Source organism: Falco cherrug, chromosome 13, assembly GCF_023634085.1.
Source record: "Falco cherrug isolate bFalChe1 chromosome 13, bFalChe1.pri, whole genome shotgun sequence".
Taxonomy (NCBI): Eukaryota; Metazoa; Chordata; class Aves; order Falconiformes; family Falconidae; genus Falco; species Falco cherrug.
This window is the reverse complement of record NC_073709.1, coordinates 3,333,545-3,349,549: the sequence shown is the minus strand read 5'-3', so window position 1 is coordinate 3,349,549 and position 16,005 is coordinate 3,333,545. Positions and strand designations below refer to the sequence as shown.

Sequence of the window (16,005 nt, the reverse complement as noted above, 5' to 3'; positions counted from 1 at the left end):
AAAATCCAGTTTGCCAGAAACCCCCAGACCTCTTCAGCATGCGGCTGCAAGCTTTATGGAAAGCCAGAGTTTTCTGCAGAAAAGGGGTTGCGGGTTGGAGGTTGGTTTTTTTGGGGGTTGGGGTTTTTTTTTGTAATTTTTTGTCATTGTCAAAAATCTGATTTTCCTTCTTAAAAGAAAATAAGCAGCCCTGAAGGGGTGGAAACTCATCCAGCTGGGCCCAGGGCAGTGCGGGGAGGGGGGCAGCATCAGCGGTGCCAGTTGCTTGGGGAAACCACTGGAGTGATGGAGCTTCAGCCCTCAGTGCCATGGGCTGGGGTGGAAAAAAAAAAAAAAAAAAGAAGAGAAGAAAATTTGCAAAAAAAGAAAAGAAACGTGGAAATGCTGCCTTGGCTTCATTTTCCTGTCAGACTCTGCTGCCAGGGAGTGTGGGGTGAAGGTGCCTTTGAAGAAGCAGCAGCAAGAGGTTTGGGTTTATCTTTTATTTTGAGCACATTTTGGAGGACAAAGCCTTGCAGGGAAATCCTCTTGAGTCGGCTGGCAGCACCGCAGGGATGCCAGGTCCCTGCTGCCCTGCCCCGGGGAGATGCGGTCCCCCAGGGCCCACATGCCATGAGATGCCACCAGCCTGCATCTCCCCTGGCGCTCAGCTGCAGAAATCAGTACGGGCAAAAGCAACAACCCCAAAACGTCCTATCAGCCAGCCGGGATCCCACGGGATGGCCGATTTGCCGGGCATGCTGGCACCTGCCCTCCCGCAGAGCAAAAACCGAAGTCGCTAAGTCACAGCAAAACCATGAAAGCAAAACCACAGAGCCCCGAAGTGCCTCTGAGTCACTCCCCCGGCCGCCACCACGGCCCCACAGCCCTCCAAAACTCGTCGCCACCTGCAGCCGGCCCCAAACTGCCGAGCTGTGCTCAGCCCGCCGGCATGGCACGGGCCAGGCTGCGCATCTGGCGGGTAGCAGAGCCCCCTGCCCTGCCGGCAGCCATCGCCCTCCCACCGAGCGCTGGGCACAACGGGGCAGACCCGCGGCCACCGGGCACCCCACATCTGCCACTGAGCCAAAACCCACCCTGCAGCCCCCGCTTGCCCGCACCACTTCCAGCCAGAACACTTCCTTCCCCTCTTCCCTGTAAAAGCGCCCATATTTTTTATTATTATTATTTTAAATTGTGAAAAGTACTCATGTGAAACTTGAATGGAGATGAAACATTCACAGAAAGTGCTACGGGGATTAGTCACCGGTTGTAACATCTCTATTTACATGAGTCATGGAAGGTGGCTGCACTGCTCTTAAATTAAATCCCCGCCGGATTTTTGGTTTTTGGGCTGTCCTCGGGAGACCTTTCAGTGACTTTTCTCCAGTTCTGAGCAGAGCTGGCAGCTGCCTCCGGGCAGTGTGCTCACCGAAACGCCTGCAGGAGCAGCAAGGGCTTTGCCGTGCGATTACGCAGCAGCCAGGGCCGGAGGCGATGCCCGGTGGGCAGGATTTGCCCCCCCCCCCCCCCCCCCCCCCCCCCCTAATTCTCCCATCGGTGCCCAAGATGGGAAGAGGAAGAGGCGGCAGGTGCCAGGGAGCGATGGGCGCCCGGGATGCAGCCGGGTGATGGCAGGGGCCAAGCGGCGGCCGTGAGCCCCGCAGAGGTGCCGACAGGGTCTGTGCTGCCGCAAGGCTGCGTGCCCCAGCTGAAAAAGGGAACTCGGCCAGGAAGGCGGCGGGGCAGGCCCGTTATGAACGGGCGCCGTGCTCCAGCGGCCACAAGACCACCGCACCGGGGAACCTCCATCCCCAGGGCCGGTGGCAGAGCCCTGGGACAGCGCACGGGTCCATGCATGCGCTGGAGATGCCGTGCTCCACCCCACCCCAGCCCGACCACCAAAGGCACACAGCGATGGGGGTTAGAAGCCAAGAAACACCAAGGAGGAAAAGAAACAGCCTGCGTGGGGCTGGAGGGGGAACACACTGCCACAGGGTGCCCCCGAGGCCGAAAGCCGAGCGAGGGAGGGGGCAGGAGGGGGGAACCCAGGCTCCTGCAGGCACCCCTGAGCTGCTCAACCCCTTGCAGAGCCACTGGTCCAGGACAGCCATCAGGAAAGGGGAGGGACCCCAAGCAAGCAGGGTCTGGGATGTAGCAGGGGTGGGGTGGGGTGTGTGTGCATTTCCTCCCCATGGCATAAAGGGGCAGGTGCCAGGTGGTGGGACCCCGGGAGTGGCAGGAGGACACCTCACTGCTGCCTCTGCTTCCCCAAAGCCCAGGGGAGAGCATGCAAACAGCTTGTGAGCGCGACGTAAAAATAAAAGCCCAGAAAGGTGACTAAGCACTCTGGGTAGCGAGGCATGACGCCAAGGCGCCCAGCCGTGAGCTGCCGCCCGCGGGTATCCAGGCATGGGACCCCAGTGTGGCAGCAAGAGCCCCTCAGGTGGTGCTGATGGGTGGCAGCAAGCCTCCTGTCTGCCCCATGTCCGTGCCGTGCCCGAGCAGAGCTGCTGCCCTCTGCCAAGCCCCCAAGGGGCCCAGCAGCCCAGCTCCCACCCGCAGGCAGAGACCAGAGGCAGGTCCCAGGGTTGCCCCAAGGACCCCCCAGCCTAGGGCTCGCCAGGGGGCTGGATGGGGGGGGGGGGGTGTGTTCCCCTGCCAGCAGGGTGCTCACCCCCCTGCAGTAGGGGCGAGCAAGAGCTTGCAAGGGAGCTGGGGGAGGCTTCAAGGGGCTGGGATGCCAGGAGATGCAGAGGAGGGAGGGGGGGGACCCCTTTCTGTTGAGCAGAGGGGGGTCCCCAGGTGCTGAGACTACCCCTGCTTTGCACCCTGCACCTCCCAGGGTACCCCCGCAGCCCTCCTACTGCCCCCCGCCCCCAGCCAGGGCTCCCCACGCAGAGCCCCCCCCACGACCCACGGACCTGCAGTGGGATGAGGCAAAGCCTGAACCCCAACCAGCAGCCAGCGCTCAGTTTAAATATGCAAAATGTAAAATATTCACCCTCCAAGAGCCTGGCCCAAGCAACACACGGCAGCGCCAGGAGCAGAAGGCATTGCAAAATCTATCGCATATATAATTATTTATTTTGCAATTTATGGCCAGCAGCTAAAGTAACCAGCATTTCAAACCACTTGCAAAGCCTTGCCCGCAGCAGTAAACAGCACCTTACCCTGGCAGGCCGGGGGAGCCCGGGGCTGAGGCGGCCCCCCAGGGCTGGAGGGAGCTGGGGGCTCCACGTGGGGCTGGAGAGCGGAGCTGGCATTTGTAACGGGCGCCAGGCACCCCGAGGTGAAACTCCCCCGCTGCTCTGCCCAGATCATTGGTCCAGGTCGTGGCGGCGGCTGCTTTCAAATTCTGTTAAACCTTAAAAAGGAAACAGGAAGCCTCTCGGCTCCTGACCTCATGCAGCTCGCGAGGCTCATGCACACACGCACTCGCACACCCACACACTCTCCTTCCTACCCAAGGCCCTGGCCATGGCAGGCAGGGTAGAGCCCTGCCCAGGGCACGCTGTGCTCCTGGCGTCAGGCTGGACCTGTGAGCATCCCAACCCCGGCTGCACGGGGAGGTGCTTCCTCCAGCCCCAGAGGAGCTGCACTTTGCACCCCCTTGCAGGGGCTTGCATAAAGCCTGCTCTACTTGTCCATTTTGTCTGTGGTCAAATGCATCTTCATCTTCCAGCTCGCCAAGCCACCAGGCAGCGTTAGGCTCATGGCAGCCAGACCACAGCCCCCTGGCACCAGACTGCTGTCCAGAACTCCTCTGAACTCAGGACAAAACCCCATTTATGCAGGGGAGTGAGGCATGAGCACACCCTTCAGTCCAGGCTTCTCAGCTTTTCACTCAATATCCAGCATTAGCATTTTCTGCTCTTCCTCCTGCAGCACGCACAGGGCAGAAAAGTAACAGATAAACCTGCACGATGCATGCTGTTTGGGAAAGGGGGGGGGGGGGGGGGGGCGGACAGCTTTAGGAAGCTGAAATACATTTGCCCTCAGAAAAGCGAGGGGTGGAGAGCTGGGGAAGCACAGTTACATTTGTTTTGGGAAGTGAGTGCTTAATGCTTCACGTTTCCTCAATTTAGGAGGAAGAAAAATACTTCTCCGAGCCGCAAGGGAGTGTGCACAGCCCTGAGCCCGGCACGAACTGCCATCCTGGGGAAGGAGCGGCCAGGACCACAGGTTCTCCTTACTTGTCAATAGATCTGTTTAATTCACATAACAAAAATGGCACTTTTGGAGTAAGAGTTCTTTTTGTTTTTTTAAAAAAATCCCACAACCTAAACTGCAATGTCTCTGGGCTCCAAGTGTCAGAGAGGCACTGCAACGTGCTCCCTTCCCAAAATCTCGAGGCAAACCCTCACCCCAGGACATCTCCTGTGCACGGTACAGGAACTTCCCCCAGGACACATCTGATTGCCTCTTGCGCTCGCTGCTCCACCCACGAGCCTGTTGTGGGCCGGCTCATCCTTTTTTGCCACCCCTGCCCTGAGCTGGAGCCAGCAGCAGGCTGTGGGAGCCCATCGCCCCCAGGACACTGGCGGCAGCTCTTGCCTGCGGAGAGAATCCACCCCGCTCACCCCCCCACCCCCCCCACCCCCCACCCCCCCCCCCCCCCGTCACAACGCAGGGAGCTGTGCCAGCTCCTCCCTAACAGGCATCCCAGCTACGGCTCCCAAGCAGCTGCCTTTCAGCTCGGAGCTTTGCCCATCACCTTGGTTAAAGACTTAACCTCCCCTGAAACAAGACACTGACTTTCCTATGTGGGTTCCCAAGGAAATGAGATCAACCTCTGAACAGCTTAAAAAAAAAAAAAATAAAAAAAGGGGTGGGGTTGGGATTTGTCACAGGCTCCACATGGTTGGAGCTCAGGTCCTCCCTTCAGGACATCTTAACCAACTGAAAACCTTATTTAACACACATTAAACACATTCTTTTCAATAAAATTTAGAAGGTCTGTAAAATTTTTCTACTTTTGCTTTCTGCATAATCACTCCTAGCTGTCCTCCTCCATCCATTTGTCCCCTCCCTAAAATCCTTTGGCTTCCCTACTTGAGGGTTTGGGGAGAAAAAAAAAAAAAAAAAAAAAAAAAGGGGGACCAAGACCAGCACAAGTCTCACAGAATAAGATCAAATTTGAAACTTCAGAAAACGTAGAGTCCAACAGCTTGGCTCTGGCTGCTTTTCTAGTAGTAATCATTCAACCTCTGGCTGCTTTTATTGGAGTAACTCCACTTTTTTTTTTTTTTTTTAAATGAAAAATTAAGTGCCTGGCCCGCCCAGAACAAATAGAGAACCAGCCACACTCCAAGTTCAGTGCTCTGGGGAAATGCATAAGGCATCACAGCCGAGATGAAGGAAACACAAACGAATGCCCAATTATTTAAATTGTCTGTAAGCAGTTTCAGTTCTTGCCCAGACATAACGTAACATCGTGGAGGCAGGTGTTTTCTCAGCAGCCACTGACTAATTGCAGAACAAAGATTAGAAAAAAAAAATAAGAAAAGATGTAAACAGTGCAGTAGCGAGTATGTTGCAGATGAGTCGGAAGAGAGCAATTTATACTTACAGAGTATGTTTCAAAGGATACTATACATCTCCTCCATAAGCGTACAAAAAAAAAATAATCCCATGAATGAGACTGAAAGATCATGCCAGTTCTTGAAAAGCATACTTGGCATGATGCGAGCAGCATGGTAGGTGGCTTGCTTTCCCTTCCAGCCTGAGACCCAAGCGGAAAAGCAAGTCTGGTGTCTTCTGGGCTGCCTGTCTCCTGGGATCTACAGTACCACGTGAAGCAGATTAAGATACATCACAAGCAAAAAAGTTATAAAACCAAGGAAACCATATGGTTCCCAGCCAAGGTTTTTTTTCAGAATTCTCCACAAAAAGGCATATTTGTAAACAATCCTTAGTTACAAAAGTAAATTTATTCTTAGTTCAGCTTTACAATTTTTTTTTTAAATTCATTGTAACAATTTATAAATAACTCCTGGTCATAGTCACCACATCCGGGGACAAGTTTGAAATTTGTGTTGTTTGAGAAGTTACAAAATTAAGTACATTTTACCTGTATGTTTTTGAAAAGCACGAAACAACATATAGCTGGCTCTGTCGGTCAGTAACCGCACACAGAACGAATGTCATGGACCTACAGCACCATGGACTGGGGATTTCTAAGCAACAGAGGAGCGAGCCTTAGTAACGCACGAACCGGCATATTCAACTGTTTGAACTTGGAAAGCAGCTCAGAGAAGTTCGTGCTTCCTAAAGAGATTAAAGAAAGGAAGAAAATGAGCACGAACAGGTATAACTTGTCCAATAAAAGAACAGTCAACAGAAGAAGGACAGCTCGCCAGCATTCTGAGTGGATCTTTGGAGATGTGCTCACTGCTATTCATTTTGCTGCAGTGCTGGTCAAAAAGTTAATTTTTATGTTAGAATTTTAAGAAATCCCAAATTCCATTAATGTAGCAGGAGCTCCCAGAACAAAAGCGTGTAACAGCTGGAGAGGACACAGAAACCCAGGAGTTCCATAAAGCTCTTTTGACCTCAACAGATACCCAGGTACCTGACTGGAAAACATCCAAAACCAGACACAGGAGCCTGCACGCTCAGGGTGCTGTTGCTGGCACAGGACCCCCAGGCTGGGGGCTGCGGCCACTGGGAAGCCTTTAGCAACAGATTCCTCTCACCATGGAGGTGGTACCATTCGTGTCATAACCGTAAGCAAGCCTGGGAGTTCCCCAAATCAAAGCCCAGTTGCATTTCTTTTGCAACCTGAGAAACGTAGGCAAGCAGAGGAGGATTGGTCTATCCCCAGGTTGAGATGATGGAGGGCAAGAAAAAGCTGCCTGGTGAAAGGACCCAGAATTTCCCTGGAACCCAAATCTGACCGCTGCTGGAAACCTAGAAGAGTGGGCAATTGCTCTGATTAGGTACTTACAGGAAAAAGATTTAGGGACATTGGGGATATGGCTAGCCCAACAAGTACACTTTTCCCTGTCACAGCTCATCTTACCTGGTCCTGCTGCCTGCGAGAACATATTACCTGCAGGACTGGAAGAAACTAAGACTTTTTTTTAATATAGGCTTATTCTGGCTTCTTTAATCCTGCTTAAAGTTTCTACCTTTTCTGTCTAGACTTGAGACGATTAACAAAGAATAAAAATGGACGGAACAGCTTTCAGAGGAAATGCACGCTGTCACATAATCTACAGGATACACTCCTCTCAGGATGCAGGGCCAAGCCAGAACCGTGTCTCCACACAATTCAGAGCGCTGCCCGGTACTCCAGCCTTACCTTCCAAGCCTCCAGCTGCCAGCTGACCTGGTGTCGGGACTGAGTGGTAAATCAGGAAGCAAGCCAGCATGCTCAGCTGAGATTCCTCCGTGGGCTGCCCACTTAGGTAGGAATGCAGAGAGACATCCCCTCCAGCTGCAATATGTAAGACGCACTGATGAAATTTAGGGAGCATTTGTGGGAGGAAACAGAAAGACACGACCAACAGTATTTTCACAGAAAAAGCCCGCTGAAAAGTCTCCGTCTCCCCACAGAAGGTGGGCTAGGGGTTCGTCTGCAAATCTTCCTTCTGCCATGGCCACCCTCCACCCTGTTCCCTGCTGTGGTCACCCCTCACTTTTGCTCCTAGAAAATTCTCCCAGTGTGACGTTAGGAAAGCATTTTGTCTAGGAAACATAACCTTCCACATCAACTAAACTTCCCACCAATAAAGTCAAACAGTGAATGTTTCACATGGAACGCACTACGCTCAAAACACGTTGTTTCATGATAACATACAAGTGCTTTCCCTTCGGTTACCATCTTTCAGTACATTTGAGACAAAAGTCAACCCAGATCAGCAAGAAGGCTAAACTGAGATCACGGCCGTAGGATTCAAGTTAGCTTCTCTATACCTTGAAGCCACTGATCCAAAGTATTATCTATAGTGCATTTCATCACAGGCAGAAATTCAGAGTTCATGAAGAGTCCTCGGTTTGGATTCCTGCTCATCCTTTCCTGGTGACTTCTGGAACTGAAAAATTCTAGCACCAGCTTTATCTGCCACAGCTCAAACGTCTCTGACATTTCTCTTCTTTCTAATCTCCTCACAGCCTAGCAGAGGGGAAATACAAAGTGACTGTGAGAATGTGAACTGGAGGAGGAAAGAAACGTTGCTGTCAAGCATGAAGTAAATGAATCTTCAAGCCCCGCCTTGCCAAGGGCTGCCCTTCCGAGCACCTACTGAGAAAAACTGCCAGCTAATGTTTCTTGAGTAATTTCAGTTTTCATTACCTTAGACTATTTTCCAATTTGCTTTTAAAATCTCTGCCACCTCCCTGTAGCCTTACTAATATGTGTCCTTCCTTTCTGTTCACCATAAAAGCACGTGCAATGAACAATACCCGTTGCCAAAGCATAAAGACAAAAAAAAAAAAAAAAAAAGAAAAAAGTGTTTACTCCACCTGATCTATTGCTATGTATGTGGGCAGCATCTCTGGATTTTCTTGGGTAACACACTCATAAAGAATTGAAGAGAAAAGATCCAGGATTTCCTGTTTCTGATAAAAGACACATGTTTAACAAAGCACACATGTTAGGTACGATTTATTTCAGGTTCTTGCATTGCTCACATTTCCTTCCATTAAAGTTAACCCATGCACTGACATTACATAAATTAATGATAGCTAACAATGCTACACAGCTTGCTTTCATTCTTGGGCTTATGAAAACTATGCATAATACAGCTGTATTTTACTCCCTCTCAAGTCATTTCATGCAAAGAAATACAGTGCAAAACACCCTAACCCTTCTGCAGTGACTTCACCTAATTGCTTCAGGAGACTGAACAGGGCTCTCGGTATTTGTTAAACACAGTCTACAATGAATACAACTGGTGTACACAACTAGCAGCAACTGTGATGTAACTAAATGGGAAAAAACCCACACCAAACCAAAAGAACGCAAACAAAACCAACAAAATGTACAGGGTCAATGCTGTTTTACACCTTTGCATTACAAAACAACCCTTAGAATATTTTCCTGTCCCCACTATTTGAAGGACTGAATTCTGTTCCTCTGTTTAACGTAGGTTTTTCCCCACCTTTTATACATACAACCAAGAAACCATGCTAGTCCACATCTAGCCATCATACCTGGCCCATATTCACAGTTGGTTTGCAAAAATAATCAGCGAATGAAAACAGAGCAGGATCAGAAGTGAAAGCTGAAATTGCTTCTGGCTAGAAAACAGATTAAAACACACTCTTAAAATGAACTTTTTTGGTTTACTGCACAAATGTAATAGCAGTTTATACCCAGTCCTTCCTTCCCCAACACACAAGTAAGACGACTGTAACCTACACAAAGCACATCATGGGCAAAATGCATCCAACGTGTCTGCCCATGACAAGCGTACATTCACGTAGCTGCTCTTAGCTTGAGCTCGCTGCGTGCCCTGTGAAAGCTGCCAGACTTCCTCTCCCCCAGGCAAAGCAAGTAACTTCAGTACTCATAACCATGCGGCAGAGCTAGGTGCTGGAAGTAAGTAAACACAGCACGACCTGCTGTGCTTCCCTCAGCAGACAGAATTCCCGACAGGAAACTAGTTTGGGAGCAATACCTTGAATGCCCGAGCTTCAGAGTTTTGGTGAGTAACGGTCTGTGCTAAGAGACTGCGCCAGCCCATCGGGTCCTCCTTGTAGGAGAGCTGCCCAGCTCTCAGTTTCACGTACAAGACACCACCCTTTGAAAGAATTGATCTGAAATAACAATGGTGCTTACTTTAAATTGATACATACACACAGTGAGGCAGACCTGTAAAGAAAACATGAACTCCAACAGCCCGTATGCGCCAATATCCCTGTTTAGGCTTTGTCCTGATGATTTAAACCCTGCCCCACTTGCATATAGATAGGAATCTTGATATTTTCAGGGCAGGCTGCTATCAAACGGTGATGAGATGGCAGGCAATGATGATGAAAAAGGGACGGAGCCCTACTGATATAAGGAATACAGCTTCCTGAAGCCACTGCAGGTTCTTGTTAGACTCCTCTAGGATAAGCTCCCAGCACCAAGGAAAACCACGCAAGTTGGTATTCACAACTTTAAAGGCATGCTGTGATGGGCCTTTCTCCGTGTAAAGAAACACAAACCCAACAAACCTCTGTTATTCCTGACCAAGCCTAAAACCAGAAGTGTGCAGCAGTTCAAAATTACACTATTGCAAAGCAGCTGCATGTTTACCTGACTCAGAGTATCAGCTGCACCATTAACTGTAGGCACCCAGCATCCTTAAAGTAACTAAATTATATGTATTGAAACTAACTCCCTAGCATAACAATATAGCAGCAATTCACATGTAGTGAGATAGGGAAAATTGTCTCTCACACGTGTATTTATCTGCAGAACACTGCCAGCCAGGTCCCTACCATTATGAAGGGCTAAGGACAAGATGTTGTGACATGAGAGCTGCCAGATTCAAAGCATCTGGAGACCGAGAGAATAGGTAGGTCCCAAAGGCAGCAAGTTCCTCAGTCACCCACGCTGGTTTCTGCTGTGGCAGCACAGGAAGGCTCTTTTGGACAAACAAGTGCTCAAGTGTGGTAAAGGCTCAACGCCAGACAGCAAAGCTGGCCTCTGCCAGTTCTGGTGTGGTAGATGCATCAGCACGTGCCTCCTGATCCGCAGGAATCTGCACTCTGCCTCAGTCCTGTTATCTTTAAAGGCACGGAACAATAGAAGCTGCATTGTAGTGCCTAATTTAATCTCAATAGTGGCATTTAAATGAACTAGAAAAAACATGTTACTGGTGAAAGATGCAGCTGGCTTCTTCTGAACTACTCACAGCAACAAGTGACACTGTAGGCTGTTAAATGCAAAGATGAGAATGATTTTACCCACAGATACTGTATTCCGGTAAGATTTCTGTTTTTCACAGTTGCCCAGCAGAGAGTTAAAATGCAGTAAGTAGTACTTTGTATACTTCACGTAACATGAGAAAAATAGTATTTCACAAAGCAGTAACAGTTAGCTAACTACTGTATCAACAGTCTGGGAAACATGACATCACATCAACTCAAAACTAAACTAAAACCATGAGTTTAAGATAGTTTCTGGTACTGCTCAATCCCACTGCCAATATCTGCGGTTTTTACTATCAGGTTTTCCCCTGCCCTGTTTTTGCATGAATTATTCACATCAATAGGTGAAACCAACTACACAGTTTCTTTCTTCACCCTAAAGTGCTGTCAAATGCACAACAGTGAACTGATCAAACCCAGACTTCTTTCCAAACCGTAGGTGTTACAAGTGCAGGAGTTTTTTTGGTTTTTTTTTTAAATAAAATAATATTACAAAGTCGTTATTCAGTTAAGTATTATAAAGAATACTTACTTTAGATGATTTGTTCCCTTGCTTAAATCTATCAATAATTCCCAGTACCGTGGTCCCTTCACTCTGATCTGTCAATATAAGCATTTTTATTACTAGATATAACCAGAATGATCAAATTAGGAGTTTTCTACACAGGCCTACAGTTCTTTCTGGGCCCTTACAAGAACATGTGCCCTTTTACAGTGCTACCCACCCAGAAAACTGAAGGAAGAGCACCTAGCTTTGTGTCTCCTACAGCAAAGCTTTTTGGCACAGGGAACTCCCTGCTGCATCAGATCTTGAAAGCATTATGATCAAGACCAAATAGAAGCGTGTGGTATTAACACGTGCTCCATAGTGACAGAATTGTCTTTGGAGCCATTACTATGGGACAATGTTGTCGCAGGTCTGGCTAAGGGTGGCCAGGGAATCAGTGAAAAGTCACTTAAGTCTCTGTTTTTGCACTGTTTGCGACACGAAAACTGGGTGATTAGATTCTTCATTAAAATGGGAGACTTCCTTTACCTGCTTCAGTAAGTGAAGCTCTGGAAGAAGTGTGGGTGCCATCAGCTCCTCGGTGGTTTCTGCATACCACTGTGTGCCCTTCAAAATGCCACCAGCATTCATGTATTAGCAAAGCTCATTTTTGTGTGAAAAGAAAGAAAATTTGCATCTCATTTATAACAGCTCCATTGGCACAAGTCAGTCAGTTTCTGTTCCCAAGTTTGAGTAAACACATGACTTGGCATTGCCTTTAATGCCAGGAAAATGCAAGCCTAAATTAAAGGTGTATTTCCCATGGATGGATCAACACATAACACTGCACAAGTCAGGCATGTTTCAACTGAAATCTGAAGGTTTGAGAAGTAAACTATTTCACAATCACACAGAACTCTTTGGCAGAACCACAAGGGATCCATGCTGCATCTCTTCTCCCCTGAAATCCCAAGAATCCTTTCTTTAGTGCTTCCATGAGCATCACCTATCTCACATAAGCCTGTACAAAATAAATCCCGCAGAAAGGATCTTCCCCAAAAGGTACATAATGCAAGCACCAAGGAGAAACATGAAGTTGTCCGTTTCAGAAGAATTAGGAGAAGGCTTTTAAAACCACAGATGGTTCCAACCACCTCTGTGCCTTTGAAAGTCCTTCCTCTTCAGAAAGAGGACTATGACCCTGGGTCAGTCATTACACACTTGACTGAAACTTGTCCTGTATTCTGCTCTCAAGGTGACATCAAAGCACATGTAAGGTTTGAGTGGGTCGAGTACAACCCTTCAATTATTTGCGTAGAATTCAGGTTGTCTCCACCACAACTTGAAAACAAACCCAAGACTGCTGGCCACAACAATGAAAATAGTGTATCTTTGGTACATCAGAGTCTTCAGCTGTCTCCCACACCTTCTCAAAGGCCTTTGCTCCTTATTGCCTCCCAGACACATTACCTTATATGTAACCTCTATCAGTGCGTAACAAGGAGTGTTTGAATCCACATCAACAGGTGTCAGGAGCCTTGGTTCTGCTGCCAGCACGTACAAATGACGCAAAGCCTGCAGGTGGTACCTGTGTGTGTGAATAAAGGATTCAGCACCGTGCAGTACAGGTCGGGAATAATCCCCAAATACCTAAGTACACACAGCTCGATAACCAGATACAGCTGTGTTGTTAAACTAAAGAGAAATTTGTAGTAATGTAGTAGTTTTTTGGTTTGTTGTTGTTGATTTTTTTTACATGTATGGGTTAGCTAACAGAATAGGACTTAATGAATCTTAACTAAAACCGGTAGAGAGTCACAAATGCACAGATCTTGCATGAAAATCTTTTCAGCTGAGCGAACGACAACATTCAAGTCACAGGAATGCAGCATAAAGCCTCAGCAAGCCTGTGTGCATTCCCTCACTGTTCAAAGACCTCTACCTTCATCTTGTATCTTCACTTACTTCTTCTATTTCGTTTTTTGTTGTTGTTGTGTTTTTTTTGTAAAGCAAAAAAAATTATTTACAGAGCACCTAGGTAAAAATTTTAGAGCATTTGTCTCTAGATCACATCTTTTGTAGGAGGAAGATTGAGCTTAAGGAAACATGAACCCTAGCAAACCCTTACCGATTGTCTGTGCTGTGAACAGGGAAGTGAGGGTACAGAGCACAAAGGAGAGCAGCAATTGAAGAATTTGAAGTGCTCAGTGAGTATCTGTAGAAAAACATTATACATTAGTTTCTGTGCAAACAGACACTAGCCACTAGCACAGGTGCTCAAAATATTTTGGTGTTCCAGGGAAGGAAAGTAGCAAAGCCAGGCAAGTAATTTACAGCAGTCAAAATAAACACTTAGTGGTAGGAAATAAACACAACCCAGAAACATTCCCATGGCATTTAAGTAATGCAGTATCTAGAAGGCAACAGGACTTTCATTTGCAATAGAAGAGGGCTGTATGCATCCATATGTTACATAAAAAGTAAGTAAATAAAAAAAATCAAGTAAACCGCACACTGCTCCAGCTTTTGCAGGTGAGGCGAAAGAAGAAGAAAAGAAAACACCTGTCTTTGGAAATGGCAAGTTACCTTCCTCCTCCCAGAAAGAGGAGCCCCAAAGCCATGTGGTGAGCCAGGTGGAACCCATAGTTCATCTCTCCACCTGTCTTCTTGTGCATGAAACGGCAAAGCTGAAGGACTTTCAGGTTTCCAGAGCCAGCCATCACCATTGCGAGAGAAAGCAGCAAGACGCTCAAACATGTTTCGAGATTATAGTGACCTGTCTTCAAGTAGAATAGGGAAAGCACTATTACACTTCTGTGGTCAAACACACGTCAGTCTAATGTGCTGCTTTCTACCCCAGAGTTCAAAAACCACATTCCACAGAAAGAGGGAGAGGGGAGAACCAGCAAAGTCCTTAAAAATGATTCTCAGCTCTGCCACATTCTAAATAGTAATAAAATGTAAAACGTAATATAGAAAAGTAAAAGGAATGGTTTTATTTCCATTAATGTTTTGGCGAAGGTTATCAAAGTACGTTACACAACAAAGCCTCCTTTTCATTGAGAGAAAACTAGAAAAAAAACTTACTATTGAAGCTGTTGGTGCTGACAAACATTTCAGGAAGTCTGTTGCATATTTGTACTGGAAAGAAAAGAAATGCATACTAAAAATAGATACAAAAGATAAGTTATAGCTCTATGGAAATTAAAAGGAAAAAAATTAAAAGCCTCTTACCAGGCATTTAAATGCTGCCAGATTTTCTGAACCAGCAAATCGAAATCCCAGTGACAAACATGCTCCAGCAATGATGTAGACGTGAGCTTGCCTAATAAGCAACATAAACAGGAAATGACTAAATGTTTCTTTTCCTCATCTGAATATGCATCACAAACTCCTTTATAATTAAAAAAAGGGGAAATTAAAAAGACAGACTTACCCTTTACAGAAAACAGAGAGTAAAGTTCCGTAAATATCAAGGGAGAGGTTTTTGTGCACCCTGGTATCTCTCTAAAATAGTTCAGCTGCATTTTTCAGAGGAAGAATTTTTTTACATGTTACTTACGCCAGTGTTTCTAAACTCAAGTCTTCAGATGAAGGCAGCTCTGTTGCATGAAGAGATATACTGTTCTCTCTTATGATCTATAAAAAACATAAGAGTTGGAAAAATTAATCCAGGGGAAACTGACTAACTAACTGAAACTGTGCATCGAGGGTTCCTAAGTGACACTAAACAGGTCTGTTCCACCGGCATAGAAAAAGCTGGCTTGTTCTTTCCCCCCCCCCCACGTGCTATTGCTCCATCATACATCTGATCCAAAAGGGACACCTTTCAGTGCTCCTGGATCTGGTCCCTTAAAGATTTCTAAAAGAACAGCAAGATTGTGTCAGAAACATGATGTTACTGTATGGATTCAAATATGAAAGAAAACAGAATAGGATGAGACCTCTAGAGACCATATAGACCACCAACGTCCTATATTTCTGACAGACACCTATCTAATTTGGTCTTAAAAATTCCATACAACTTATCTGGGAAGATCTCACTGTTGAAAAATTATTCCTAATGCTCAATTGAAACCTCCTTGCAGCAGTTTTGCACCTGGCTTCTTGCTTGGTCAATGTGGAGAGAAGTCCCCTTTCTCTCCCTGGCACCATTTTCTGGCTTGAACAGTTGCACCCCTCCTCAATCCCCTCCTTCCTAGCATGATGGGATGGGAATCCCCAGTGCTCCCATAACGGCCCAGGAATCCAATGTAACAGTTATCTCTATCACGCAAACACAATTAACATACATTTTCTTGTGCAGCTGACATGAATACAGAAATGTTCACCTGCAGAACAATCGAGGTGTAAAACTGGGAAGTAAACGCATTAAATGCAAATACCTACTTGAGGCACGTTGCTATTAACCCACTTGGAATCGGGCCAGATGTCATCCCACAAAATCAGGCATCGAGCCAAGGTCTAAAAAAGATGAGAAAGCATAAGAAAGAAAAGCCTACACAAACGGCATTTTTAAATGTACTAACTACATCCAGAAACACAGACAATCCAGCTACCCACTAGCAACCTTTTCAATGTTTCTCAGCCTTCATACCAGAAATTACAAAATAGCTTTTATTTTAAGAGATTCAAACCCTGCTTGCAGGGGAAAAAAAAAAATATAAAAACCC

At 47.0% G+C, this 16,005-nt stretch overlaps 1 protein-coding gene across 4 annotated transcripts in view; it reads right to left on the bottom strand.

The window, feature by feature from the left end:
* Positions 1 to 5,893: 5,893 nt before the first annotated feature.
* The window catches only part of ANAPC1 (anaphase promoting complex subunit 1), a 33,586-nt gene continuing 23,474 nt past the window's right edge, over positions 5,894 to 16,005 (bottom strand). For 3 of the 4 annotated variants that reach the window (XM_055725748.1, XM_055725750.1, XM_055725749.1), the window contains exons 33-47: positions 15,722 to 15,796; positions 14,895 to 14,971; positions 14,567 to 14,657; positions 14,420 to 14,473; positions 13,919 to 14,112; positions 13,461 to 13,547; positions 12,803 to 12,920; positions 11,882 to 11,959; positions 11,378 to 11,445; positions 9,606 to 9,744; positions 9,139 to 9,225; positions 8,449 to 8,544; positions 7,900 to 8,098; positions 7,286 to 7,420; positions 5,894 to 6,249 (exon numbers count right to left, since the gene is read on the bottom strand). In XM_055725748.1, coding sequence (XP_055581723.1) covers positions 6,134 to 6,249; positions 7,286 to 7,420; positions 7,900 to 8,098; positions 8,449 to 8,544; positions 9,139 to 9,225; positions 9,606 to 9,744; positions 11,378 to 11,445; positions 11,882 to 11,959; positions 12,803 to 12,920; positions 13,461 to 13,547; positions 13,919 to 14,112; positions 14,420 to 14,473; positions 14,567 to 14,657; positions 14,895 to 14,971; positions 15,722 to 15,796 — 1,614 coding nt within the window. In that variant the 3' untranslated portion in view covers positions 5,894 to 6,133. Of the gene's footprint in view, positions 6,250 to 7,285; positions 7,421 to 7,899; positions 8,099 to 8,448; positions 8,545 to 9,138; positions 9,226 to 9,605; positions 9,745 to 11,377; positions 11,446 to 11,881; positions 11,960 to 12,802; positions 12,921 to 13,460; positions 13,548 to 13,918; positions 14,113 to 14,419; positions 14,474 to 14,566; positions 14,658 to 14,894; positions 14,972 to 15,721; positions 15,797 to 16,005 lie in introns of those variants that run through there. The other variant, XM_055725751.1, reaches the window with a different exon arrangement.